Source organism: Gloeophyllum trabeum (assembly GCF_000344685.1).
Source record: "Gloeophyllum trabeum ATCC 11539 unplaced genomic scaffold GLOTRscaffold_00002, whole genome shotgun sequence".
Classification (NCBI taxonomy): domain Eukaryota; kingdom Fungi; phylum Basidiomycota; class Agaricomycetes; order Gloeophyllales; family Gloeophyllaceae; genus Gloeophyllum; species Gloeophyllum trabeum.
In genome coordinates, this window is record NW_006920411.1 from 1677626 (window position 1) to 1703437 (window position 25812).

General features: G+C 52.5%; 12 protein-coding genes across 12 annotated transcripts; 5 read left to right on the forward strand and 7 right to left on the reverse strand.

Moving 5' to 3' along the window:
• Positions 1–20: 20 nt before the first annotated feature.
• On the reverse strand, positions 21–372 carry GLOTRDRAFT_125630 (uncharacterized protein; the record flags this gene model as incomplete). The annotated part of the gene is made up of 1 exon (XM_007864162.1): positions 21–372. A coding segment is annotated over one exon (352 nt), but the record flags the coding sequence as incomplete, so codon positions are not given.
• A 1014-nt stretch (positions 373–1386) lies between these two features.
• On the forward strand, positions 1387–3050 carry GLOTRDRAFT_70648 (ankyrin; the record flags this gene model as incomplete). Its single annotated transcript, XM_007864163.1, has 7 exons — positions 1387–1428; positions 1486–1898; positions 1948–1997; positions 2047–2172; positions 2225–2527; positions 2584–2939; positions 2989–3050. Coding segments are annotated over exons 3-7 (894 nt in total), but the record flags the coding sequence as incomplete, so codon positions are not given.
• Positions 3051–5136: 2086 nt separating this feature from the next.
• GLOTRDRAFT_33193 (uncharacterized protein) lies at positions 5137–5848 on the reverse strand (the record flags this gene model as incomplete). The annotated part of the gene is made up of 3 exons (XM_007863489.1): positions 5137–5347; positions 5403–5587; positions 5645–5848. Coding segments are annotated over 3 exons (600 nt in total), but the record flags the coding sequence as incomplete, so codon positions are not given.
• Positions 5849–6209: 361 nt separating this feature from the next.
• Positions 6210–7560, reverse strand: GLOTRDRAFT_70655 (uncharacterized protein). The gene is made up of 3 exons (XM_007864164.1): positions 7182–7560; positions 6431–7129; positions 6210–6371 (listed from the first exon to the last, which is right to left on the reverse strand). Exons 1-3 carry the CDS (start codon positions 7506–7508, stop codon positions 6354–6356), a joined length of 1044 nt encoding a protein of 347 aa, XP_007862355.1. The 5' UTR covers positions 7509–7560; the 3' UTR covers positions 6210–6353.
• Positions 7561–7717: 157 nt separating this feature from the next.
• On the forward strand, positions 7718–11374 carry GLOTRDRAFT_114051 (P-loop containing nucleoside triphosphate hydrolase protein; the record flags this gene model as incomplete). The annotated part of the gene is made up of 8 exons (XM_007864165.1): positions 7718–8213; positions 8278–9046; positions 9098–9374; positions 9440–10286; positions 10350–10927; positions 10980–11016; positions 11070–11155; positions 11220–11374. The coding sequence occupies 8 exons, from the start codon at positions 7718–7720 to the stop codon at positions 11331–11333; spliced, it is 3204 nt and encodes a 1067-aa protein (XP_007862356.1). The 3' UTR covers positions 11334–11374.
• Positions 11375–11843: 469 nt separating this feature from the next.
• GLOTRDRAFT_114052 (MFS general substrate transporter) lies at positions 11844–15741 on the forward strand (the record flags this gene model as incomplete). Its single annotated transcript, XM_007864166.1, has 18 exons — positions 11844–12083; positions 12140–12328; positions 12387–12480; positions 12533–12646; positions 12835–13150; positions 13208–13215; positions 13273–13305; positions 13370–13494; positions 13547–13635; positions 13690–13779; positions 13829–13895; positions 13950–14698; positions 14746–14951; positions 15004–15209; positions 15266–15306; positions 15373–15448; positions 15496–15570; positions 15626–15741. 12 exons carry the CDS (start codon positions 11844–11846, stop codon positions 14130–14132), a joined length of 1548 nt encoding a protein of 515 aa, XP_007862357.1. The 3' UTR covers positions 14133–14698; positions 14746–14951; positions 15004–15209; positions 15266–15306; positions 15373–15448; positions 15496–15570; positions 15626–15741.
• On the reverse strand, positions 14374–16719 carry GLOTRDRAFT_114053 (uncharacterized protein; the record flags this gene model as incomplete). The annotated part of the gene is made up of 9 exons (XM_007864167.1): positions 14374–14698; positions 14746–14951; positions 15004–15209; positions 15377–15448; positions 15496–15570; positions 15602–15877; positions 15930–15956; positions 16009–16545; positions 16614–16719. The coding sequence occupies 9 exons, from the start codon at positions 16717–16719 to the stop codon at positions 14374–14376; spliced, it is 1830 nt and encodes a 609-aa protein (XP_007862358.1).
• A 351-nt stretch (positions 16720–17070) lies between these two features.
• On the reverse strand, positions 17071–20078 carry GLOTRDRAFT_55221 (uncharacterized protein). The gene is made up of 9 exons (XM_007863676.1): positions 19758–20078; positions 19549–19703; positions 19371–19496; positions 19104–19322; positions 18607–19054; positions 18213–18556; positions 17434–18160; positions 17238–17380; positions 17071–17186 (listed from the first exon to the last, which is right to left on the reverse strand). Exons 1-9 carry the CDS (start codon positions 20046–20048, stop codon positions 17093–17095), a joined length of 2547 nt encoding a protein of 848 aa, XP_007861867.1. The 5' UTR covers positions 20049–20078; the 3' UTR covers positions 17071–17092.
• Positions 20079–20260: 182 nt separating this feature from the next.
• Positions 20261–21330, forward strand: GLOTRDRAFT_103362 (uncharacterized protein; the record flags this gene model as incomplete). The annotated part of the gene is made up of 7 exons (XM_007864569.1): positions 20261–20329; positions 20387–20421; positions 20469–20592; positions 20647–20748; positions 20798–20941; positions 21001–21113; positions 21171–21330. 7 exons carry the CDS (start codon positions 20261–20263, stop codon positions 21328–21330), a joined length of 747 nt encoding a protein of 248 aa, XP_007862760.1.
• A 141-nt stretch (positions 21331–21471) lies between these two features.
• On the reverse strand, positions 21472–22546 carry GLOTRDRAFT_33101 (uncharacterized protein; the record flags this gene model as incomplete). Its single annotated transcript, XM_007863484.1, has 6 exons — positions 21472–21606; positions 21660–21771; positions 21828–22100; positions 22151–22253; positions 22307–22376; positions 22439–22546. The coding sequence occupies 6 exons, from the start codon at positions 22544–22546 to the stop codon at positions 21472–21474; spliced, it is 801 nt and encodes a 266-aa protein (XP_007861675.1).
• A 284-nt stretch (positions 22547–22830) lies between these two features.
• Positions 22831–23700, forward strand: GLOTRDRAFT_34117 (proteasome-domain-containing protein; the record flags this gene model as incomplete). The annotated part of the gene is made up of 5 exons (XM_007863552.1): positions 22831–22899; positions 22948–23069; positions 23128–23312; positions 23363–23452; positions 23504–23700. 5 exons carry the CDS (start codon positions 22831–22833, stop codon positions 23698–23700), a joined length of 663 nt encoding a protein of 220 aa, XP_007861743.1.
• Positions 23701–23800: 100 nt separating this feature from the next.
• Positions 23801–25306, reverse strand: GLOTRDRAFT_70670 (uncharacterized protein; the record flags this gene model as incomplete). Its single annotated transcript, XM_007864168.1, has 4 exons — positions 23801–24567; positions 24616–24786; positions 24842–24901; positions 24961–25306. The coding sequence occupies 4 exons, from the start codon at positions 25304–25306 to the stop codon at positions 23801–23803; spliced, it is 1344 nt and encodes a 447-aa protein (XP_007862359.1).
• Positions 25307–25812: the final 506 nt, after the last annotated feature.

The following is a 25812-nucleotide window of genomic DNA, read 5'->3' on the forward strand; positions in this document are numbered from 1 at the left end:
ATGGGGAGGGAGATACTCACGTAGCGACAGGGCACTCCTCTTGTGGCCCGGGGTGATGGGTGGCAGCACCACCGGCTTCTTGCCATCGTCCCGAGCAGACAGGGCGAGCATGCGCGCCTGCTGGATGGATGCCGGGTTGGCAATCATCGGGTTGATGGTGTTTTCGGGCGGCGGGGCCGGCGGGGCAGTGGACTGTGCACCCACTTGAGCTTCCAACGCCCGGATCTTGGCTTGAAGTTGGGCAAGCGTTTGATCCAACGGCACTGAGCTACTTGGGTTTACAAAGTTAGGTCCGGTTTGCTGTGTTTGGACCGGCGGGTAGGGGACAGGCGTGTTGCGGTTGCCGAAAGTGAGGCCGAGGTGAGAATGCATGATGAACGGGGAAATGAATGGATAAGTTGGTGATGTGGAATAGAAGGGGTTTTAGTGTAGAATAAGGCTGTAGAATAGCGTAGAGATTAAATCGAGGTAATATGCCTGCGTCTACTGTAGGAACGCTTCGTCGTCGGTGAACGTCGTCGTCGAGGTAATATGCCTGCGTCTACTGTAGGAACGCTTCGTCGTCGGTGAACGTCGTCGTCGAGGTCAGGAAGTCGAACGACGAGAAAACTGCTCGAGCACTGCCGCTCGGCTGGACGCTACTGCCGGCCTCTCTCGGCTTCGCTAGAGCTCGTCTGGCACTGCCACTATTGACCGTGGTCCCGGATCGCCGGCCATCATTGCTTCCTCACTCTTTTGGACGCGCTCAATCGAACGAACAGACGAACGGACGAACGAAATAAGAATTGAGCAGCACTATAACAGGACAACGTGTCGCGCCACACCACGTTACGCTTCGCGAGCAACTCTGCGCGAGCGCGCATCACTAGTATATAAAGTGCCGGGAGACCAGCGTTGACTGTCTAATTAGAACTAACGCTGTAATCAGTCTGATTCTCAGTAATCAGATATAATTCGAACTGAAAACAGGAGATTCTGTCTAATCATCCCGGGGGGTTTTTCCTGATGGAGCCAGACGCGGGCTGATTGCATTCAGACATCTCGACAGTGCGGTAACACTAGTACTTCCCTGGTGGACTGTTCCACCTACACTGATGTATGTATACACCATCAATAACCTGGGAGAGGACAGATGCAAAGTGCCTAAAAACTAAGATGAACGGCAGTGGGAGGAATGTCGAGCAGGAGGGATGGTCTATAGCAGTTTCCGGAGTGGTCCGTGATATCTCGCCGGGAAGTCTAAATGTACCAAATACAGTACCGAAGGTCTCCGAAGCCATCAATCTGACGTACAGAGACTTGCACAAAGTTGTTCAGTTGAGTTTGGTTGAGTGCAAGTTGAGTGGCGATCGCGTGCAGCGTGCCAAATTGTACTTGAGCAAAAATGGACTTCGGACGGGCGCACGACGAGCTAAGTGACGACGAGGAGTGCGTTATTTCAGCATACTGAACGATCCGAATTACTCACCTGTCATACGGTTAAAGGTCCTTTCAATATCCGGGCACCTCCAGTGCAAGCAATGCCTTAGTGGAAGGGCCTTCTGGTGGTCATCAGGACGTTGACTCAGACGACGAGGAATTCGTCTATCCTGGCGTTATCTATCCTCAAGCGGGGCCTAACGGCACAACACAGCAGGCTGCCGCAGATCCTGTCCTTGTGTCAGTACCGCTGCCACCACCTCAGCCTGTCCCTCAGCACGCATCTCCCGCTCAACTAGAAGCTCTCTATGCTGCATCTTCTTCTGGAGATCTTAAGCTGTTGAAGAACTTGTTCCGTAATGCACTGCAATCCGAAAACGTCGAAGCTTTTGCACTTGCCAATGACGCATCATCTCGCACCGGCCTTACTGCCCTGCACGCGGCTGCTAGCAGAGGCTACTTGGATATCATCAAGTGGTGTAAGTTATACACATTTCATCTTTGCTCCTGGTTGTCGATGCTTTTTAGTGATGGAGGATTGCGGTGCTATGCCTGACCTGGAGGATAAAGAAGGGGAGGTCTGTGGATGCCTAGCTTTCTCTTGCGCGTCTGTTCACAGTCTTGTAGACGGCCCTGCACAAAGCCGCGCTCAATGGTCACTTGTCGATCGTCAAATACCTCCTTCCCGACAAGGCAGACGTCCATGCACGAGATGCAGATGGGTGGACGGCCCTGCATAATGCGTGTTCCAAGGTATGACCTCATTGTACCAATCCCCCCCATCAGCTTCTCATGGCGTCCTAAGGGCTATCTGGACATTGTCAGATGGTTATGCGAGAATGCTGGTGCTGCTACGGAGGTCGATGGCGTGCGCGGAGTCGACCTACGGAGTAAGGGTGGCTGGACGCCGCTCAGTACGTTCGTTCGTTCGCATCCACGGCAATTATCGCTGACATATAGGACTGTAGTGAATGCAGCTTCCAAAGGACACTTACCTGTTGTGAATTACTTGCTCAACAAACAGACAGCAAATCCCCTTGTTAGAAATAACTGGGGAGAAACCGCGTATGATGCTGCGGCTGCTGTCTTTGAAGTGTGGATATGCGAGGTGCGAGTTATCCGTAGCACAAGAGCCAACTGTGTCTTATGTTTCATTGCCAAAAGGTCCTGCAGAAAGCCGAGGCCGAGCAATGGAGAGGGACCACTGTTCTTTATGATCCTTTGGCTGTTCACACAACCGTGCCCCTGGTCTTGTATGAGAATCAGAGACTCGACGCCCGTCTGAAGACCCTAGCTGTGTCTGGGGGCCGACCGAGATTCTCTGCCTCAGGTCTGGGGAAGCAGGGCCGTCGTGCACCGTTCGAGCTCAAGTTGCCGAAGCCCGATGATTCTGGTAAAAAGGAAATACCAGCTTGGCGCAGTGATGTCCATTTGCCATTCTTGGAAGAGCCTTTCAAGCTGCCTCCGCCAGTTAAAGAGGATCCGGCGACTCAGGGAGCAGAGAGAAGCCATTTCTGGCTGTAAGGATTATTTCTTAATCACGATCTTTGTTGTCTAACTGGGTTACAGGTCAGATTGGACGCTGGATGTTACACCTCCCGCGGTAGACGCCGATGAAGGATGGCAGTACGCTCGTACTTTCCAGGATCCAGATGATCAGTGGACTGCTGAGGCCCCAGCTCCCTTGGAACGTCTGCTCAACGGTGGCGGAGCCGTTGTTGCCGGGCTGTCGGGGTCTTCGTCGGGCGCCAACGGGACCCGCTCGCGCTCCAGCTCCCAAAGCGCCCAGCCGTGGGTACGCCGTAGGCGCTGGGTCCGTGTGATGCGACGCAGGCTGGATATCCCACCGATTCCTTTCTTGCAGCCGGACGGGAAGATGTACCATATGGCCCCTGATGGCAATTTGATTCCGGTCATGAGCGACAATGACAGCGCATTTGCGGAGGAGGGCGGGCAGGAGCTCAGTGCAATGCCCTCCAGTGGACTTCTAGCGGCTGGGGACTATCTCGCTCGCGCGAGGTATCTGGCGGGCACTGATCACGATGATGCGGGAATAAATAGTACGTCTACTTCGGCGTTGGACGCCAGGAGGGCAATTGCAAAATTGGAGCGGGCGACTACGGAATTGAGACAGGGAATCCTCAGTGCGTGTTGTCAGATTACACAAAGCTATGTTATAAACCTCTTCCATCAGGTGATGTTGATCCTGAGCGGAAGACCCAAGCTGAGATTCTGCTTGACGCGTATACCCGAGAGCTAGAGAGACGACGGCTTCAGGCTGGTGCCCAGGGTCTGGTGATCTCAGGTCCTGGTGCGTAGGAGACTACTATGCTGCCCGTCACGACTGACCTCCTGGTAGATGCCGCACCCTTCGAGGATGACGATGATGATGATGATGAGTTCGTTTATCCTGGTGCATCCCCTGGCCATCAGAGGACTCCCCGTGCATCCTCAATTCGTTCATCCGGCACGGATTATTTCGGCCGTGCCAATGCTTCAAATGCTACCAGGGTGCCTACAGATCTGACGCCGCATTTGTCCCAATCACCCGAGTTCCGTGTACCGACTCACGAAGCCCCTCAAAAAGTAGTGACGCCCAGATGGACGCCACATCAGGTCCATGCTCAATGGGAGAGAGACGCAAGTGTGAACGAGTGCCGCGACTGCCATCGAAGATTCAATTTCATCACACGTAGAGTGCGTGCTATAGTCATTTCTTGTTCATATTGAGTGGCTGAAGCTACTACATTTTGTAGCATGTAAGGCTTTTAATTGCGTTAATGAACTTCTTGCCTGAATATACTGTAGCACTGCCGGAGATGCGGACGTATCTTCTGCGACCGCTGCTCGGCCTATCGTGCGGTGTTAGACCCCTCAGACGTTGTGCATGATCCCGCATTTCCAGAGACGACGTCGTCGGGTTCTTCGCACCGTGTATGCAGGTCATGTTATGAAGAAGTCACCGCCAATGTGCCTAGTCCCCTCCAGACAGGAGGCGGCCGGTCAATGGAGCGCATTGTCGTTGACCAAGCCAGGTTATCGGTTTCACCGGCAGGCAGAAGACGATCCAGCTCCCAGATCAGCGATCTTAATGAGTCAGTACCATCATTCACCTAGTACTGCGACGAAGCTGACCCCGCGCAGATGTCCTGTCTGCGGTCAAAGCTTGGAGGAGTTAGGCCCTAGCGCTGTGCAGGAAGCTCATGTCAAACTCTGCCTAGAAGGTGGCACCGGCGCCTCGCCAACAATGGCGAGATACCTTGTCTACAAGCTTCCGGCAGAAAGTGCCTTGATTGGGGTCGAATGTGAAATCTTTATGTACTCGCATGTTGCATGATCGCTCATAGTCTTTGTTCCCACATGCAGGCGTGATTTGTCTGGAAGAGTTTGTTGTGGGTTCGCAGGTTGCACGTCTTAGCTGCCTATGCAGCTTCCACAACGGTTCGTCCTTTTGTCCTTTTCCCGGTCTTTCTCGTGTTTCACATGTTTTCCTAGCCTGCCTCACTTCTTGGCTGCAAAGAGGACGAAGCTGCCCCGTCCACGCTAGATAAACACACCCTAATTGCACTGCTTTGCTCTGCTGATCGCGCTATCCGAGTCGTCTACGCTGTCCTGGCCTTTAAGCACACCTCATTCTCTACCTAATCTTACATACATTACATATGGAATACAGGTTATGACTAACGTGCGGAAGCTGTAATTGCCCTTGGTCTCCAGTCAGTCGCCCTCATATAATGAATTGTGCGGTATCCTTGAATGATCTATCCGAATGATGTCGTTGTAATCGTCCTCGTCAGGCTCGATAATGTCTTGGCCTTTCCTCCCATCGTCATCCTCATCTACGAACCAGCTTGCGGGATCATCATCGGAATCGTCTTCATCTTCATCATCCTCATCCTCCATGTCAGACTCCGTTGGCTTGTAACTCCTACGTTATATGATGAGAACTCGTGATGTAGCAAAAGGCATCTCGGTCCACTCACAAGAAGGCCCACATCCTGGCGTCCATCTCTGCTCTGGTCAGCACTTCACCCTTAATCGGCAGCCCCTGGCGCATCTTCCTCTCATTGATCTTCTGTTTCTTCATCAGGTCGTGCGCATGGGCCCGCTTCTCGATCTCGACAGCTTCTTGGAAACTCAGGGTGTTGGGGCCTGTAGTGGCGGTCGTCTGCTGGGTCTACAGTGAATATGAGTCAACGTCGTGTGCACGAAACAATTGTCAAACACGCACGAATTTGGCGAGGACTCGTTGTTTCGCTGCAATAGCTCGCGAGAGAGGCGGCTCTTGGGGTTGGTTGACGGTCATACCCTCGCTGATGGAAGTGCTGCTCATTCCCTCTTGGATGCTGTCCATCCCGAGCGCAGTGAGCCGCGCCACAACAGCGGCCTGTTCTTGAGATACTCGCTGGATGTACACAGAAGTGGAAGCTGAACTGAAAAGCCACGGCAACGGAGTTGGTAAGAGTCAGGCGAATAATGACATTCGCTTACGCAGATGAGAGTATCTTCGCGTTCTTCTCTTGTAAATCGCGCAGCTCGCGGACGGACAACTGCTCGATCGGACGCTGCTTTGGCCTAGGCGGAGCGATGAAACCGGGGGGTACGCCCGACTTCTGGCGAGCACGGGTGGGGGACATGGGTCGAGTGGTGGGCGAAGGGGGCATGTTGCTGTTGCCGGCGAACCAATGCTGGCTGGTATTCAAGCTGTAGTGAGCTGAGTTGTGGGTCCGTGTTACGGTTTCAGACCACAATCAGCAGATCTAGGTCCACCAAAAAAGGCAAGTTCGATGGCAACTGCGGTTTCACCAGATCGCACTGTAGCTTGATACTCATAGTACAAACACAAACTACAGAAAGGCTGCTACTACTACGTTATACAACGGGGCGTCCAAATACAGCTTGTTTCAGCTTATAATACATTGCGGTAGTTGCCATCACATAAACATATCACCCTGGCAATAACAGGTCGTTCAGAGCAGCTCGGCAAGCCAGACAGATCCGAAACACTCACAGCACCAGGAGGCATGAACTCGTCATTATCAGGCCCTCTCATGTTGCCTCCTCCAGGCATGCCGCCTATGCCGCCTATACCACCCACGCCGCCCCGTCCTCGCCCAGGCAGAGCAGGTCCGACGGGATCAAATCTCGCACCAGGAGGTGCACCCAAGGGAGGAAGGAACCCGTCGCCACCCCAGGGCCCTTGTGGTTGACCAGCACTTCCAAATCCTCCGCGGCGCCCCCCGAATATCGGGTGGTCGGGGCCTACGTACATTCCATCGCCTGAATTGGGAGGGAAGAGAGGCGGAGGTGCAAAAGGATTCTGAGGGAATGGGTCGAGATCCCGACGGCCGATAGATAACGGGTTCTCGGGAGGTATGTGTGAGTATGGAGAACGAGTCGGTTCGTTGGGCGGTGCCTCGGGTCGTGGACGTGCAGGAGCAGGGTTCGAGTTGGACGCCCGAGGAGCGGATCCCCCGACAGTTGTAGACGCGTCAGCGGTAGCATCCTCGGTATAACCAGGCTTGTTAAGACCTGGCATGAGTTTCTGGATGATTTTCAGCTTGTATTGGGACATCAGGTCCGAGACTCTGTTTGAGGAGATGAAGCCGTGAACAAGAGGCTGGGCATCGGATGCTGTCAGGTCGTGGGGATAGAAAGATTGCGAAACGAAATCGCTGGTTTGAATGTCAAGGGAAGCAGCCTTATCACTCTGAGACGATACATGAATGAGCGCCCCAACTGCATATGCAATTTTTACTCACCTCGATGGCAATTGCATTGATCAGGGTGCGAGGACCTAGCTTGACAATCTTAACGAGGTACTCAAGGCTGCTCTGCTCATGCTTGTATCGAAAAGCGTAGTTCCCGGGACCATGTTTATTCCATTCATCTGGAAGGACATTGTCCAGGATTGACCTTGCCGGCGCGTCTTCATCTACAGCGACAAGACGGAACCCCACCGCGACCATAGCTGTGTGCAACAATGCGACGATGCCATCGTGTGGGGACTTGAGTTTTTTCTCCGCTGGTGGTAGTAAATTGGGAAGTTTTGAAAGGAGAGCAGAGGGGTCTAAAAGGTCAGCGGTCATGGCAATAGTCGAGGTTAGAACGGTATTATGGAGAGCACAAGGCGTACGCAAGTATACTCACAGGAGGGAAGCGCATCATACAGAGCCCGGCTCCGCGGGTCCGAGAGCCCAATGCCACCGCTGCCAAACAACGTCAAACTTGCACTTCTCTCTGCACCTCCATTCGTCTAGCCTTACCTCGAGCCTGCGAGCCGTCGACGACCGCTCCGATGGCACGACGGGATAGATCCTACTCACCAGACGGCGCGAATAAGAGGGTAAGGTCTTCATATCGCTCTTCACCCAGGTCCCCGTCGCCGACCAGGCGCCAAAGACCTAGATACGACGACAGGGATCGGGATAGGGACAGGGATAGGGACTACCGTGACCGCGACCGCGACCGCGACCGGTACCGGGACGATAGATACCGCGACGAGAGGCGGAGAGACACGTACAGGGACGACAGACGTGTTGACCGTAAAGATGAACGCCGGCGCTCCCGCTCCCGCTCGCGTGAGCGGAGAGACAGGGAGCGCGATAGAGAGAAGCCCGCGCCTGCTACTCCCGAGAAGTCCCAGGAGAAGGAAGATAAAGCTCCTGAAGATGGCAAGAAGAAGGATCTGAAGGCCAAACTGGAAGCTTGGAAGAAGCAAAGGGAGGCAACGAAAGCCTTAGACGAGGCGAAGGCGAAAGCTATGGCCTTGGCAGGGAAGTCGGCCCCTCCAGGTGAGCATCTTGCTATCTTAACTGTCACTTCATGATTTCACACCACTTGGTCAATGCCCCATAGCTCCTGCGGCAGCTGCTCCCACAACAGCTGCATCGTCAGGACAACTCAATCGCGCTGCTCTTGGTGGCCTTGGCCTGAAGGGTCTTCCCGTGAAGCCTGATCTTCTAAAGCAAACCAAGGCTTCGACTGCCGCGAAAATGGACGACTCGGTCGAAACGAAGCGCACTCTTGAGAAGCTAGAAGACATGCCAGCGATCGATATGACCATGGTCGAAGGTCAAAGCGGAGTCGGCGATTTGGAAGGCGACGACGATGACGAGGAGGCCAATAGGATGGAGCAAGAGCTGAAAGAGAAGGCCAAGGAGGAGGCCAAGATGGAGGTAGACGAGGACGATGTCGACCCTCTCGACGCCTTCATGAGTAGTGTGAAAGAGGAAGTGAAGAAGGTGAACGAGGAGGACCTGAAGAAGATGGGCGTCAGCGTCGGTAGTCTGCGTGCTCGTCTGGATGACCAGAATGGGGACGAAGGTCCAGATGATATGGGCGAGCTTGCCGCGGACGAACTAGATGTGACAGACCTCAACGCGGAAGATATCTTGGCTTTAGCGGCGAAGAAGGTCAAGAAGAAGGAGCTTGCCACTGTCGACCATTCTCGTATCCGTTACGAGCCTTTCCGCAAGGAATTCTATGTCCCGCCACCTGACATCGCTGAAATGACGGATGAGGAGGCAGATCTGTTGCGACTCGAGCTGGATGGGATCAAAATACGTGGTGTGGACTGCCCGCGGCCTGTTACAAAATGGAGCCACTTCGGCTTGCCTGCTAGCTGGTGCGTACTTGATCATCGGCGACATGGGTGGTGCTAATGATCGTCTTATAGTCTGGAGGTTATCAAAGAGAAGAACTACACTGCCCCTACACCCATTCAAGCTCAAGCTGTTCCTGCAATTATGTCCGGTCGGGATGTCATTGGTGTGGCCAAGACGGGTTCTGGCAAGACTATTGCTTTCCTATTGCCAATGTTCAGACATATCAAGGACCAGCGACCGCTCGAGCAGATGGAAGGCCCTATTGCCGTTATCATGACACCCACTCGCGAGCTCGCTGTACAGATACACAGGGAATGCAAGCCGTTCTTACGGGTTCTCAATCTGCGCGTTAGTCTATCTTATATTGTTATCTTCGATCAACAGCTGATCATTTTTTGCCCGACGTACCGTAGGCTGTTTGCGCTTACGGTGGTTCACCGATCAAAGACCAGATCGCGGACATGAAGAAGGGCGCGGAGATCATAGTATGCACACCAGGCCGGATGATCGACCTCTTAACAGCGAATTCGGGTCGTGTGACTAATCTTAAGCGAGTCACCTACCTGGTGCTGGACGAAGCCGACCGCATGTTTGACATGGGTTTCGAACCTCAAGTCATGAAAATCGTCAACAACATTCGTCCTGACCGTCAGACCGTGTTATTCTCCGCGACATTCCCTAAACAAATGGACTCGCTTGCTCGTAAGATTTTGAAGAAGCCTCTTGAGATCACCGTCGGTGGTCGCTCAGTGGTTGCTCCCGAAATCGAACAAATCGTCGAAGTCCGTCCTGAGGAGACCAAGTTCACTCGGCTTTTGGAAATTCTGGGTCAGATGTATAACGAAGACCCTGAGGCCAGGACCCTGATCTTTGTTGACCGGCAGGAAGCAGCGGACGATCTATTGCGAGAACTCTTACGCAAGGGGTATCTGTGCATGTCGCTGCACGGCGGCAAGGATCAAGTCGACCGAGACCAGACCATCGCTGACTTCAAGTCGGGTGTTGTGCCCATTGTCATCGCTACATCTGTCGCAGCCAGAGGTTTGGACGTGAAGCAACTGAAGCTGGTCATTAACTACGATGCGCCCAACCACATGGAGGACTATGTGCATCGTGCTGGCCGCACAGGACGGGCGGGTAACAAAGGGACATGCGTGACCTTCATAACTCCTGACCAGGAACGATACTCTGTGGACATATACAGGGCGCTGCAAGCCAGTAATGCTGCAGTGCCCAAAGACCTTGAAGAGATGGCGAACGGTCAGTGTCTCTTTCCAGCTTCGGTTTCATTGTACGCTCATGGACTAACGCCCCGCTCTGCAGCTTTCCTCGACAAGGTTAAAGCTGGCAAAGCCCATATCGCCGGATCTGGCTTCGGTGGCAAGGGTCTAGACCGACTGGACAAGGAGCGTGATGCCAAAGAGAAAGCAGAACGTAAGGCCTACGGTGAGGGTGGGGAGGAAGAAAAGGCAGCCACTACCGAGGAAACCGCAACCAAGCCGGGTGACGATATGAACTTCGGCAACTTCAAGGTTGAGGTCAAACGAGGCCCTGCGCCAGATTCTTCTAAAGGCCTGCTTGGCGTGGCAGGTGCCGCTGCTGCTGCCAAGCGGCTCGCGCAGCAGAAGGAGCAAGAGAAACTGCAGAACTCTCTGCGTGCGGCTGAAGAAGCCGTGGCTAGAGCTGGCAAGGACACGCCCGCACACAAACAGGCCATGAGCGTCGTTGCCAAACTGAACGCGCAGCTCAGAGCGCACAAGCTGGTTATGCAGTCACAAATTCCCTTTGACGATTCGGCCAGCCGGAAGGCAGATGCTACTGAGTTCCACGCCATCATACCCATTAACGATTATCCCCAGAAGGCTAGGTGGAAGGTCACGAATAAGGAGACTATGGTTCAGGTAAGTTTTGCAGGTCCCATTCACTCCAGGCAGCACTCAGGAGATCTCGTAGTTAATCGATATGACCGGAGCATCTGTAACTAATAAGGGTAAGTGGGCAATACCCTCCTGATTCACAGGCAATGCTGATTGCGTCACTCAGGTATCTTCTACGAAGCTGGGAAGGAGCCACCGCCAGAGGGCCCGCCGAAGCTACATCTGCTCATCGAGTCAAATGAGGAGTGGAGGGTGCGTCATGTTCCCATCGCGATACATTCATCCGCTGACTAAGTGTGGGCGAATACAATGATAGGTCGAGCAAGCAGTGCGCGAAATCAAACGTCTGCTTCTGGAGGCTTCCGCGGCAGCAATACAAGCCGAGATGCGGAATCCCACTGGCACCATAGGGCGTTACAGTGTTATCTGAAGGGGGATTCATCGGTTTCCGCTGTCCTCACAGGACCTGCCGCTCTCTTGTATGTATTGATAGTTATGCCCACGGGGCTCCGCGGCATCTTTGCAACCCCGCATTACCTCAGGAACTTGCGGGCCGGTAGCCTTGCGTTCATATGTCTGCAAGTAGTTTAAGTGCCCGAGATTGGGTGTACCGCTGTCGAGGCGACAGCTGTTGAGTCAAGGTTGAGTTATACGGTACTACCTACAGTGAGAGTTTGCCACATTCTCCACGCGCCCGTGCGGGACGCCTCAGGCATTTTGTTCATTTACGATGGGAAGTTCATGTGGGTCACAGGCGTGATATGAGTACTGTGCCGAATCCCCGGCACGACCCATGTCCGAGTGTCGCTCACTCGACAGTGTAAGCAGACACAAGTCATAGACTTCGACCAATAAATGGGCCGTCGACTTGATATGGCTCCATTGCTGTTCGTCACCGCCCAAGTCGTCTTGTCAGCGCGCCTCAGCGAGCCCCAGTCCTATGGCTGCTCAGGACCAGCGGCCTAGCACGGCAGCGTCAGCAGCGACGTCCCTAACGCACGTTCATGACCTTCACGACGTTGGCCCAATTCCACAAGATTTGACACAGGGTGAGGGAGAGTCCGCCGTACCCGAAGACAAGAAAGAAGAGGCTCTCGAAAATGTCGAAGATGACTGGCAACACGATCCCATCAACCCTCGGAATTGGTCAAGCAAGAAGAAATGGTTGATGGTATTCTTGGTAAGTCGAGATGCGTAAGACCGACTGCAGCACCTCATGCATCATCCTTGGGCCAGGTATCATTCTACACATTCGTATCCCCTTTGGCCAGTTCCGTGATGGCACCTGGTCTGCCAAAGATCGCGATCCACTATGGTATCACAAATGAGACAATAGTTGCAATGACCCTCAGTGTATTTCTGATCTCGTTCGCGCTGGGGCCGTTGCTTCTAGCACCTCTTTCTGAGATGTACGGGCGGACATGGGTTGGTGACCCAAAATATAACTATCGTGCGTGTGCGCTCACCGCGCTACTCACAACAGGTCCTCCACATCAGTAATCTTGTATTCCTCGGTCTCAATCTGGGATGCGCCTTCAGTCCCACTACGAATTCTCTGATCGCCTTCCGTTTCCTTTGTAAATTCGAGTTTTTGACATATGTACGTGATCCTGACGCTTTTTCATGTAGCAGGATTCGCTGGTGCTGCACCCATTGCATGTGGTGGAGGTTCTATAAGCGATATGTACTCCGAGCGAGAACGTGCGTCCGCTATGGCCGTTTACAACATGGGACCCCTCATTGGTAAGTTCGCGATCCAAACTGACGGCAAGCCCTGAGAGCCCTCGAAGGACGCTGTGATATGGGACCTGCTACGGAATACCATGGTAAAGCTGTCTTGCGCAGCTGAGCTGCTAGTTTCTCTGAATCTCTCTACGCTCTGAGCCGAAAGCCTGTCTGTTAAGATGTGACGCTGATATTCGAGTATCTAGGCCCCGTTATAGGCCCAATCATCGGTGGATACGTTGCCGAAACGATAGGGTTTCGTTATGTATTCATAATCGTCGCCTGTCTTTGCGCGTTTGTCGCTGCGCTGGCTATACCGCTCTTACAAGAGACGTATGCCCCCGTCATACGACTCCGCCTAGCCAAAAAGGCTGGAGATCCCGAGAAAGCTGCTAAACAGCACCCACACCTCCTTCAAGAACACCGGAGCAAACTGCACGTCCTCTGGCTCAACGTTAGCCGGCCGTTTATCCTTCTCGGCACCAGCTTCATTTGCTTCATACTCAGTGCTTACATGGCTTTGTACGCGATTACCATTATCTATATGACCCATTAACTAACGTGACCCTCCATCTACAGGATGTACGGTCGGTATCATACACGAATCCCTGAAGCTACTTAGTACTGAAGTTGTTGCGCATTAGGAATATACTACCTCATGTTTTCCACGTTCCCAGGTGTGTAATCTCCCTCTCGCACAAAATTGTCCACCTCATTTGCATGTCTTAAACCGTCCCTTAGAATTGTTTACCGATGTTTATCACTTCAATCTGGGGTCCACCGGGTTGGCATACATTGGCCTCGGTGTCGGCTTCCTCCTTTCGACAATCCTGGGTGCACGGTGGTCTGATCCTATATACGGCTGGGTAAGCCTGACAACGCAGGGACAGGCGATTATGATTCACATATGCAGTACAGTTCTGCGCTCGAAATGGCGGAGTACAAAAGCCTGAGTACCGGATACCTGCCCTTATATTCGGCTCTCTTTGGGTCCCGATCGGCCTCTTGTACGTTGCGTTTATCCGTTGATATAACAAGAATGCTGATATCTTTCTGTATAGTTGGTACGGGTGGTCCGCTCAAGCCAGACTTCACTGGATGATGCCTATCGTAGGCACGGGCATATTCGGCTTTGGACTGATGGCAACATTGTGAGTTCCGTCAGCATCCACTGCATATTCATTCTGACGGCATGTCAAGCCTCCCCATACAACTGTATCTTGTAGATGCTTTTACTTATGCGGCTAGCGCCATCGCAGCGGCTTCGGTAAGTTCACTGTGGCCCGAGATGAATGCCTTGGCAGAGCTCATTCCTTTCTAGGTATTCAGGTCCATGCTAGGGTTCGCATTTCCTCTTTTCGGTTCGCAGATGTACGCAGCTCTTGGCGTCGGCGGCGGCAACTCTTTGTTGGCAGGGCTTGCGATTATCCTGGGTATCCCAGCGCCTATATTCATTTACTTCTATGGAGAGAAAATTCGGGCTAGAAGTTCCTTGACTCGTTGAAGTCGTGACAACTCATGCTTATTATTGTCGATCTCATAGGAGCACGTTATTATTATCGACATGATAGAAATACACCAGAATTCTTCGAGGATGTATCCTGTCATTTATTGTACTTAGGCGCAAAGCGCATTCTTGCATCTGCAGAGCTTCCCATGGTTCAGTGAAGTCAGACATGCCAATCGCATATACAAGTGCTTGATAATGCAAGGTATAACATGCCGAGAGGTTATGGATAGAACTATCAGTACGCGCTGCGAGCCAACCCGAAGCTCCGTGATTTAGCTCCACCCAGCCCCGTCGCTAAATTCGTTCCAGAATCCTTGATCCTTTGCTCAACTTCGCCCACTTTCGTCTCCAGCTCCCGTACCGAGCCGTCGATCCATTGAAGGCTTTCCAAATGACTACTCAAGATTTCCACGATTTGGGTCATGGGATCTTCACCCTCTTGTTTCGTTGGTTTTCCATCTGGCGTAGTGTCTGACAAGGCATTTACGGCCTCTATCATTTGCGTCAAGGAACTAGAGAGATCGTCCAGGTGGGTGTGTAGCTCGGTTGCGAGCACGTAGCTACCCAAGCATCAGATGAGGCTCAATGCATAAGCACGCAAACTCACTTCTTGTCCCGCTCAGAGTCCGCCGGGCCTGTATCTAAGACCCGCAAGCTACCGTTGTCGCCGCCGAGAATATCTTCCGTGGCCTTCTCATACGAGTCTAGAGCCGCAGACAAGTCCTTCTGCTGCTGCTCTATATGGTCGAGCGCTTGATCAATATTTGTCTGCTCACGCTCAGCGGCAAGAACATGCGAGAATAGTGCGGCAAGCTGGAGTAGATACAGTCAGTATTGTATACGAGATAAAGGAACCAATGCGTACGCTATTGCCATTGTCGATCAATGCACGATCCCAGGCAGCTACCTCGCCAGCGAACTTGTGGAATTCGCGTACATGACCTTCAAGTTCCGAGGACCACCGGTTAACGATCTCTTCTATCGTCTTCCCTCGAAGCATGGAAGGTGGAGGGACGGCGATGGATGTAGAGTTAGAGGTAGAAGGAGGACCCAAGGCACTAGTGGTAAGCGCTGCGGGCAACTGTGTGGTAAGATGAGAGCTCGAAGCTAGCATACTGCAATATCACCTGGCACATCTTTCTTTTCGCCATCCTTATTGGCAGGGGATGTACCTAATGAAAAGGTTAGCCCGAGACTCGCTCAGACGGCGAGGGTTGATACAACATATCACAACGTACCGGAACCGAGTTCCTTTTTCTCGCCGGAGGTGTCCTTTGCAGCAGTGCCGAAGATGTTAATTGACGAGCCAGCTTATATCAAGTTAGATCAACACGACGTGTCATAAGGCAGAGCACACCTGCAGGCGCATCCTTTTTCTCTTCCGGCTTGTCCTTACTAGCTGCAGGAGTTCCGAAGAGTCCACCCGATGAGGCTTCATGAAACGTGTTTAGGAAATAAAGTACAAGGGAATGACCTGCTAAACGCACTGGCAGGGGTATCGCTCTTTCCCGACGTAGTATCTTTACTACCAAGTCCGGAAAACAGGGAAGGGGCCGCTGTCGTACTGGATGTGGTTGTGGTGGTGCCAGTTGCAGGAGTATCGGGTTTTTTCCCAAATAGGCTACCGCCAAGTAGGCCACCGCCAGGAGCAGCAGTACCGGCAGCTGGGGTACTAGCCGTGTTCAAGCTATCCGCAGGTTTGTGCCCAAACAAACTTCCTCCCGGCAACGTTGAGGAAGCTATAGAGATTCTTGAGCAAGCAATCAAGCAGGAGTTCCGGGCTGTGCTTACTCGTTGTTGAGGGAGCGTTTCCGAAGACTAAGCATCACCCAGCGTTAGTAAATGATATAGTAATAATGGAAACTCATACGGCTGGTCGTCGCGGGCTGGGTTGCGGAATTCGCGCTCTGCTCTGCAGGCTTAGGTGCACCACCGAACAGATTCGGCGTGCCTTGCGTCTGAGTTGAAGGCGTGGAACTGGAACTACCGAGGCCACCGAACAATGGATTTGTCACAGAGGATCCAGAGGTGCCACCGAATAGTCCGCTGCCAGGAGCTGACGTGGAATTATTGGTTGTCGCTGATGAGCCTCCTGCGGTGGCGAGAGGAGTCGAGCTTGAGGTGCTGCCAAATAGGCCTCCCGCAGCGGATGGACCGCTCGAGGTGGTTGTGTTGCCAAACAAGCCGCCGCCAGTAGTAGGCTTCGGAGTACTGCTACTGTTTCCGAAGAGGCCTCCACCTGGAGCCGGTGATGAGGAGTTCGCGGTAGTCGAAGAGTTCCCAAATAGACTGCCTCCAGCTGGAGGTGCAGGACTACTGCTAGTCGTATTGCCTCCGGTGCCCGTAGAAAACAATCCTCCGCTAGTGCTAGAGCCCAAGTTGCCAAAGATACTGCCAGCGGGCTTCGCTGACGGAGACGATTAGGAGCACAACGACAAAGTCACTAATAACAGTACGCACATCCTCCGAACAGACTCGGGGCTCCTCCAGTTCCACCGCTTGCAGTATTCCCGAAAAGGCCGCTGCCTGTAGAGGACGCAGTCCCACTCGTACCGGACGTATTCTGGCCGAACGCGCTCATAACTTGGGAGTGACGTGGAAAGACACCAAGTTGAAAGAGGTTGAAGGTCGGTGAGTGAGAGCAGGCGAGAGCTGCCTGAGCGTTTTAACCAATTGTGGCGCGTCGACTGAGACGCGTGTTGCTCGTGACACCAGTAGTGGCAGCAACGCGTAGACGCGTGTAGCGTGTGGCAGGCGCACAAACCTAGTTAACTGACCTCCGGAACTGTACTCGCTTCGGCTAAGCCACCGATTGACCTGTGGGACCACGGATATATCTTCCCCGCTCCAAATCATAGATCGCTACAGCTATTCTACAATACCGCTTGATTCTGACAGTAGACACTAGAGTACAAAGCTGAGACTCAAAACACGCCAACCTTCCCAGTGACGTCCTAGCTTTTCAAAGGAGGGGGAGGGCCTAGCGCGACGTCGAGCCGGGAGGATAACTGCAGTATCTCTTCCTCTAGCGCAGAGATACGAGCTCGTCTGAAGGGGGGTTTCAGCGTACAAATAAGAGTTGGACACGGCGTATCTTACTCTTCACTGGACCGTTCACCGAGCTCGAATGCTTGACTTAGTCCGAGACCTTGATTTTTTTCTGCCTCTCTTCTCTTGCGCTCAGCCTCTCTTCTTTGAAGTTCTTTGAGACTAGGCAATAATCGATCGTATTCACGTTGGAGCTGACAACAGCAGAGTTAGCGTAACGACACACAGAGCTGATGACACCACCCACCATCTTTATACGTTGAGATAATGATTCTTCGTCGTAGCGACTAGCTCCGACGACTTCCTCCTTCATCCTCTTGAGCTCCTCGAACCACTTCCTCTCATGTTGGCTCAGTTCCGGAGAAACTTTCTGCATCATGGCCTGTAGAGTCCTGTCTAGGCGCGTAAACAGTGTCTTCTGTGTAGCCTGAAGTGCCTTCACTTTATCTATCACAGCCGCGTGGCGTGCGCCCTTCAATTTATCGACCAGATTGCCGAGTTCCTGTAACTTCTCTTGCTGCCTTTGGTACTCTTGGATCTGCAGCACATGCCGAGATTCCGCGCACTTTTGAGCAAGTTTTACTTCTCGTATTTGGGCCATAAATCGCTCGACGGTGGTTCCCAGGTATCGCAAGCTATCTGGCGTTATCATGAATTCGGACTTTTGTTCGGACGGTAAAGCCAAATGCGGGCTCGACGGTAGGCCCGAGAAATTGGACAAAACGGAAGGAGGCACAAAAGGCTGTGCACCCAAAAGCGAAACATAGGCGGGAGGTCCTTCAGGAGTTGTAGACCCTGCGGGGTCTTCAGGTCCTTCAATGGCCAGGGGCTTTTCTGTACGTGACGGCGGAGGTGAATCGAGCTCTAGCGCTAATGGGAAGGAGATGATGCGCATAGCGGACGTAAGGATGAATATGCTGTAGGTAAAATAGACGTCGTCGGGGATTACGACAGCGATCACTGGATTCGAAGACCTAGAGAATAAGTTTAGTCAGTAGACTAGTAGCGAGACATTTTATGACATACTTCCGTTCCACCGAGAAGGTTGATAAGATAGGACGGACCAGAGTGGCCTCAGCTTTGCGCAGAGCGGCGTCCAGGGAGTCTGGTGTATCATCGTTATCACGCTGGATTGCTTGTGTGAGGCTCTGAAGCAAAGACCCGAGGTGCAAGGCGTGCAGCCCAAATGCGTGATATACATATACCGCATCTTCATGAATGGGATCCGTCAGTAGGACAGGATGATTAGCCTGCAGTAGCTCCAACGTCGAAGGCTCGCCTTCTTCTTGGGAAATCTTAGAGAGCGCCGACACGAGGCCGAGATCTACTGTCTCGTATACAGCGAGCATAGGTAGATCACGTTCGCCTCTCTGTAAGGCAGTGTGAACACCAAACAAGCCACTAGATCAAGTAACCATACCTGTCTCGTCTCCCATTTGGCTTCAATCTTCTCTACGTCGAGGCAAACGTCTACTCGGCCATCTTGATACGCAATCGTAACGATGCCTAAGCGCTCCGTCTCTCCTTCACCGGAGTCTTCACAAGTCTCGAATGTAAGATATGAAATATCAGTGGCCTGGCCTCCTTCGCTACCCTCCAACTCTCGAGGTGCAGGCTGCATAAGGAAGGGACCTTGACGAACTGGCTTGAACTTGATGGTGTTAGGAGGGTGCATGGGAACGGGTCGAGACTCCGCAGGGAAAGCGGTTCCCGGAGGTAGCTGTTTCAGCAACGCATTGACGTATTTCCGCTGATAGTCATAGACAGCGGAAAATGTTCTTGATTCTGGTGACTCATCCTGAGTGAGGTACTCCTGTTTCGCTGCCACGAAACATTCCAAAGTATGAATGTACGCAGAGGGGATTGTCCTGAGAAATCAGTCAGTGCAGAACAATTGCCGCGCTATCGAGAACTCACGAGTTGATGGGCATGTAAGGCGAGATTGCATAGACATCACCGCTCTTCGTGAGCGCGTAGACTGTTAGTGGACCCCAATCGCCCCTGCCTTTACCCAAAGTAAAGGATGCAACTTCGAACTCAGATTCGTCCTGGGCCATGTATGACTTTCTCCGGTTTTCTGGAACGAAGGACAATACTTGCTGAGGTTCTTCTGGGTCAACCGAAACGTCATACTCCCTAGACGCCATGAGTGAACGAAGCTAGAATTAAATGAGCATAACGTACCTCAGCTTGCCATCAACTGTCATAACTAGCAGGGTAGAACCTGCATCTCCCCAAGGATGCCATTCGATTTTGGCCAGAGGAATAGAGGTACTCGAGGCATGGTAGAATTGTCCCACCTGGATCGATCTACCCATGCGTGTGTCAATAGCAAGATTGAATTAGAAGCTTAAGGTCGCACTTGCAGTCGACGGTAGATGAAACAAGCTTGCTGAAACCAGGCTTAGGTAGGACGACCACTGCAATCTGGTAAGCACCCGCGACGGCGAGTAGCTTACCATTGGGATTGACAGCCACCTGGCGTATCTCGAATTGTATATTCGGCGTGTACAGAGTCTGTTGCAGTGACTTCTGAGCTTCGAGAAGGGACCATAGCATACGACGGCGCACCTTGTAGGACTTCATTGCGGTCGGGTGCAGTTTCGACTCTCCCAAAGACGTGATCCTTATCTCGTCTCCGACAGCCACGATCAAGTCGCTATCCCTAATTGCCATAACTTGCCGTCTTCCTGAGGGTGCATGCGTACCATCTTCACGAGTCGGACGCGTCAAATCGGTAAGAGAAGACGTGGAGAGTTCCAGCATAGACATTCGGTCCTTGGCAGTTGTCTTCGGCTCATCTTTTGGCTCGAAAATTGGATGGTCACTCAAAATGGTCGTCCAGTCTTCGTCGCCGTGCATATTGAGTGGAGAAATAACAGGACGATCTGCAGCGTTGAGTCTGATGTGGCGGAATGGCCACAAGTGAATATGTTCGGAATCGAGAGTGACGCGCCTCGCATATGGAGGTCACGTTTCCTTGATGAGCTGACGCGTTTCGAGCATGCTTGCGCGTACCGCATAGTATACCAGGGTCCTCTCGCCTACGACATATCACTTTCCAGTATTCTGCCATGACGTCCATTGGTACCGGCTATGATCTGTCAGCCAGCACATACTCGCCGGACGGGCGTATCTTCCAGGTTCGCAGTTTCAGGCATTGAACCACGATCGAGACGGTCTAAGCGTGCATTCATTAGGTGGAATACGCGAATAAAGCAGTAGAGAACTCTGGGTGAGTCGTATCGTAACTCAAGGTCACTCTCTCTAACGCGATGATAGGACCATCATCGGTCTACGCGTTAAGGATGGCGTCGTGATCGCGGTGGAGAACTTGGTACATTCCAAGTTATTGATGCCCGGTGCCAACAGGAGAATCCAGACAGCAGACCGACACGTAGGACTGGTAAGTGCTCTATCTAGCTTCTGCATTAGTGGATACTTCAAGTCTTCGAGCCAGGCGTCCGCAGGCTTCCTCGCGGATGGACGTCACATTGCTAACAGAGCACGGGAAGAAGCAGCCAACCACCGAGATACATATCGCACTCCTGTACCATTGAAGGTTCGCAATCTGGGTACGGTCGCCACTGCAGCCGCTAATAATGTTGTAGACTCTCGCCGGTCGGCTAGGATTATATATCCAGGCATACACACTGTACTCATCTGTTAGGCCATTCGGCATCAGTACTGTTGTAGGCGCTGTCGACAAAGATGGTCCTGCATTGTATGTCATAGAACCCAGCGGTGTCTTCTATGCAAGTTTCTCCCTTTGTCAATCTTCCGCACTCGCTGATTCGTACCGCCCCTTCCCTAGGGATACCACGGTGCAGCTATAGGCAAGGGCCGCCAGCTGGCTAAAACCGAGCTGGAAAAACTCAAGCTTGCTGAGTTGTCGACGCGAGAGGCGGTCACGGAAGCGGCTAGAATGTAAGCACCAAACATCATGCACCTCCCACATACCCTTACCATGGTCCCCTACTTCAGCATCTATGCCGTCCACGAAGACTCAAAAGAGAAGGAGTTTGAACTCGAAATGTCATGGATAGGCGACGAAACAGACGGATTATTCGTGCCGGTACCGAAAGATCTACGCGAAGAGGCCGAACGGAAGGCGAAGGAAGCCATTGAGGGGGATTTCGAGTAATCTGCAGTTGTATTACGTTACGCTTCACTTCTCTTTGCCGTCACTTGGACTTTCGGGACTAGACAGCGCATACCATCGCGAGGCACACCAAGAGATGTTACAAGCGACAACTCGATTAAGGGCGAGCCCATGCATCTGCGACTATACAATCTGCTCGAGTTCACGTGCATACGCCAGGTCAGCAAGGATCAGCTTCTCCTTGGGGATCTCCACTCGCTCCTCGCCCTTCTTAGCAAATGTGATCGTGCCGCCAACAACGTCAATCTGCCACTCCCGCTAATCGAAGGCATCAGCGAGAAAAAACGTCCATACAGCGAAGAAAGACTCACCTCCTGTGCAAACTTAACCAGTTCAGATTGACTACTGAAGAAGAGAAGGGTCGCCGCATCCTTGAGAGGAAGAGTTTCATATGCTGTCTCTTCACAACTCGCAATTTCGTTTCTTAAAACGGGTTTCGCTTAATCCGTGAGGGCGACAGCAATTGGTGTGAAGCCTACCTGATAGTACCCATGAGACTGTCCACGAAGAACTTGTATTCTTCTATGGGGGCTTCTTCCCTCGCATGCCAAACTTTGCTATAACTTCCCTCCATAAGCCGACGTTCGAGGTTTACTGGATGGCTAATGTATGGATTGGAGCTGATTTCGTCCGCGGGAAGTGGTAAAGATTCTAATGTGGTATGGAAATCGGCAATGCGGTTCTGAGTGAGCAATCGGATGAGGTTAAGGCCACGAATCGGATATTCGCGCTGTGAAGGCGGGAGTACAGAGCTGAAAGAAGGTTAACGTTGCGATGCAGGAGACGCGGTGGGCATACGCACCTGAAGTCATTGTAGAACGTCTGGAGCTGGGAGAAATATCTGTCGAAAGATGGAACATCTTGTGCGCGAATGCTGCATATTGCACCAATTTCCAGAATGTCGCCTGCAAGACCATCTTAGCCATGCATCCACCGTGCAAGAGTCGCGGGTACTAACGAGCGACCACCAAATCCTCCAGCTTGGAGTTTGGTTGTGGAACCAAAAGACCAGCTTCTATTAGACCGATCTACCCTTGCCGAAGCGAAGCTCAGAGCTGTGGGTTAGACTAAAGCACATTGAAACTAGTACCTTCAGTTTGGCTAGCAACTGTCCACAATTCTGTAGGTTGCATGGACGTGACTCGAATGATCTTTGGAGTTCCTGGTATAGGGCAGGGAGGTGGGACGGTGGGGACATTTCGGATGGCGGCGAGAGTCAAAGATGAGAGTATAAGTGTGTAGTAGAACTTGAAGTGTAAGAGAACAAGCTATTAGCAGACGCGTGTCGGTAGACGCGTCATCTTCAGCCACCGAACCGCGACTTGTACTTATCCTCCGCGTCCCTTTCACTTCCTACTGCCACCATGGACCATATTGACGTGAATATTCAGCAGCTGAAGAGCGGGGAGGTTAACCTGGGTGTAAGTGCGACATTGTGTATTGTTCCGCTACCGATATTCATGGCACGGGTAGACCTCGATCATGGCAGTCCAATTCGATGGAGGAGTTGTGGTCGGCGCAGACAGTCGGACAACTACTGGCAGCTACATTGTAAGTCTAGATATAACAGTCAAAGGTTTCCTCGCTGAACCCTCAAAGGCCAACCGTGTAACAGATAAGTTAACATATGTGCACGATCGCATATACTGCTGCCGATCCGGGTCTGCCGCGGACACCCAGGCCGTCGCGGACATCGTGCATTACTATCTGCAGATGTACACGTATGTCCAGTCGCAGCAGCATCGTGTGTTTCGCGCGAACTGACTACTTGTTATCCAGTCAGACAAGTGGCGAAGCACCTCCAGTGCACACAGCGGCTACTCTGTTCCAGAAGTTATGTTACGAGAACAAGGACGCCTTGAGTGCTGGTATCATTGTTGCTGGATGGGACAAGGAGGTGGGTCCCAGTGTGTACAACATTCCGCTAGGCGGAGGTTTGTTCAGGCAGCCGTGGGCAATCGGCGGTACGTTGTCCAGTAAAACCATCGTTGTATGGACGCTCATAATCATGTAGGCTCTGGATCGACGTACGTCTATGGTTATTGTGATGCTACCTACAAGGAGGGCTGGGGGAGAGATGAAACGGTCAACTTCGTGAAAAACAGTAAGTGCAATTGTTTCCTCGGTCCAAGCATTGCTGACGAGTGGCGGACAGCATTGGCTCTGGCCATGTCTCGAGACGGGTCGTCGGGAGGTGTCATCCGCATGTGTGTAATCACGGAGGATGGGGTCGAGAGACTGTTCGTGCCCGGGGATCAGCTACCCAGATTCTGGGAGGGTAAGGAAGTCTTGGGGTTGCCAGTCTTCAAGGAGAAGGCACATGCGCCCGTGCCCATGGCGGTGGAATCATAAGAGACCACCAAGTGTATGTTAGCCAGATGGATGATTTGATGGTTCTGTTCCTTTGCACCACCGATGACTGATGCTGAGTCATGATGGATCCGTTAGATAATTACAGGCCAGGATCCTCCCAGCCTCCTGCTGTCGGGACCTGAGGATCATCCCATCCAGCGCCTTCCCATATCCTAACTCTCCACAGAGCCGTTGCGAACGGTACGACATCCGCTCGATCCAACGTCGCGGAACTGGAATACACCACAAACGCATGACTTGCCGTTTCCTCCTGTTTTCTTCTGCCGCTATCAAAGTGTTTGAGATTTGAACCTGACTGTTTGCGTTCTTGGTATCGTGCTCGTCGTTCCATTTTCAAAAGGCGCGTCAGAAGAGCATGAAATGCTGTGCGATGAGATCTCTTGGGGAAAAGCGCCACGCCGTTGTACAGGGGAATATTGGCTGCCGGGAGGATATCGCCTATGTCATCACCGACGTGCAGCGCCGTCGACGTTGAATGCAGCACCGATAGAGGCGGTAACTCCCTGCGCGTCCTCGTAGGCAAGTCGTCCGCGAAATCTGTGTGAGGGGAAGAGATCATCGTGGGCTGTGGCCTTGCTTTTATCTGGGGATCTCGATTGACCGGAGGGCACACCACTACAGCAATCGCGGCCCTTTGCGATAAGATGCCAGTCTCTTTGAGTTCCTTCCATTCCGCCCGCGTGAGCTTGCGGATTAGTGGGGAGCTCAGGGACCCACGGGGTATGCATTGGAGTCGATCTCCCAGAATTTCTAGCTCTTGTAAGACTCTCAGTCGCAGCAGATGACCTATTTGTTCAGTCAAGTGCGCGTGCGCATTGGCTTGCGGTGATAGCCTTCTGTACGACCCTGAATGAGGTTAGAAAGGCTGTATGGTGGAAATAGTCCTGCGCAAACCTCTTTCCATGAGTTGTTGTACTGCCGTCTTCCAGCATACCACGTAGCCTCCCGTAGTCGATTTACGAGCCTTGAACCTCGGATGCTCTATGCCGTCCGGAAGTAGAAATTGTTTTGGTCGCAACGAAACTGTCGCTGGTTGCTGCATAACCGCCATGCGGAGCATGAAATCTAGCTGACCATGAGCGTCTGTGATTTAGGGGGGGGGGGGCTATTTCGTCCTTACCGGAAGGCAGACATCTTCCAGTCAACATGCAGACTCTCAGAGGAGACAAGAGCATGCGTACTCGATACCGCGCCGTCGTGTCAAGCGAGGTTTTTACCAAGAGAACGGAGACAACTCACAGTAAGGGCTCGACCACCAAGCTTTCTCCTGCGCAGTCATGTCCCTTGGAACATCGTGTTCTGATCCTCTTGTACTTGCAGGATAGTTTCTAACACGCCCTGAAGCCGCCGGCGGGCGAGGGGGTAGTGATTTGTGGCGAATATATCCTTTAGCATCGACGACTGGATTGACAGTGTCTACAAGGATGGACTGTGAATGATCGTTGGACTCAGCCCTCAAGGACGGAATCGGTTGTAGAAGAGAGGTCTTCCTGCGCCTCCTAGGCAGTAAAAGGGGAGGCTTGGAAAGAGGCTCTGCCTTGGCTTTCTGAAGGCGTTCCAAAAGACGTGGGAGGAGACGCGGCATCCGTTATTGCTGTTCTGAGAAATGTTGGCCGCGCGGGAAAAATGCAACGAAGTGGGCGCGCGCGAGTTCTGTTTGCGCGTTCAGCGGTGTCTGTCACTTTCACTTTGTATCTCGACGAATACATATGCTATTACTACAATACCTATACCGTCGTGATCCTCTCGTCGAGCTCTAGGTGCTGGTCTCAGAATCAACCCAGTCTGACAACTTTCCACTCCGACCTTCCGGACGACCCCTTCTGTGCAACTTTACGCGTTTATCTTGTCAACGGCACCTCCTCTCAACTTCGGACTTCTGCGTACGTCGAGTCTATCCACCAGTGCAGGTGCACAGATTGTATTGGGACTACCTAGCTGCAAAGACCCGAAAGCACACTCAGTCATGCACGGCCAAAAGGTTTCCGAAGATCTCTGCCGTGCGATAATGCGCATGCTACCCCTCCTAAGCCGAGATGACATTGAGGCAGTTTACGGGTGTCAGTAAGCGGCAGATAAGGAGGATAGCCC

Coding starts and splice junctions, on each gene's coding strand:
- GLOTRDRAFT_70655 (XM_007864164.1), bottom strand. CDS start 7,508: ATGACCGCTGACCTTTTAGACCCCTCTGCTCTCCTTTCAAAACTTCCC. Junction 7,130..7,181: donor TCAATGCAATTGCCATCGAG/GTGAGTAAAAAT, acceptor GTATCGTCTCAG/AGTGATAAGGCTGCTTCCCT.
- GLOTRDRAFT_55221 (XM_007863676.1), bottom strand. CDS start 20,048: ATGCACGGCGACGAAGACTGGACGACCATTTTGAGTGACCATCCAATT. Junction 17,381..17,433: donor TATCTCAACGTATAAAGATG/GTGGGTGGTGTC, acceptor TGCTGTTGTCAG/CTCCAACGTGAATACGATCG. Junction 17,187..17,237: donor GGTGAACGGTCCAGTGAAGA/GTAAGATACGCC, acceptor ACCCCCCTTCAG/ACGAGCTCGTATCTCTGCGC.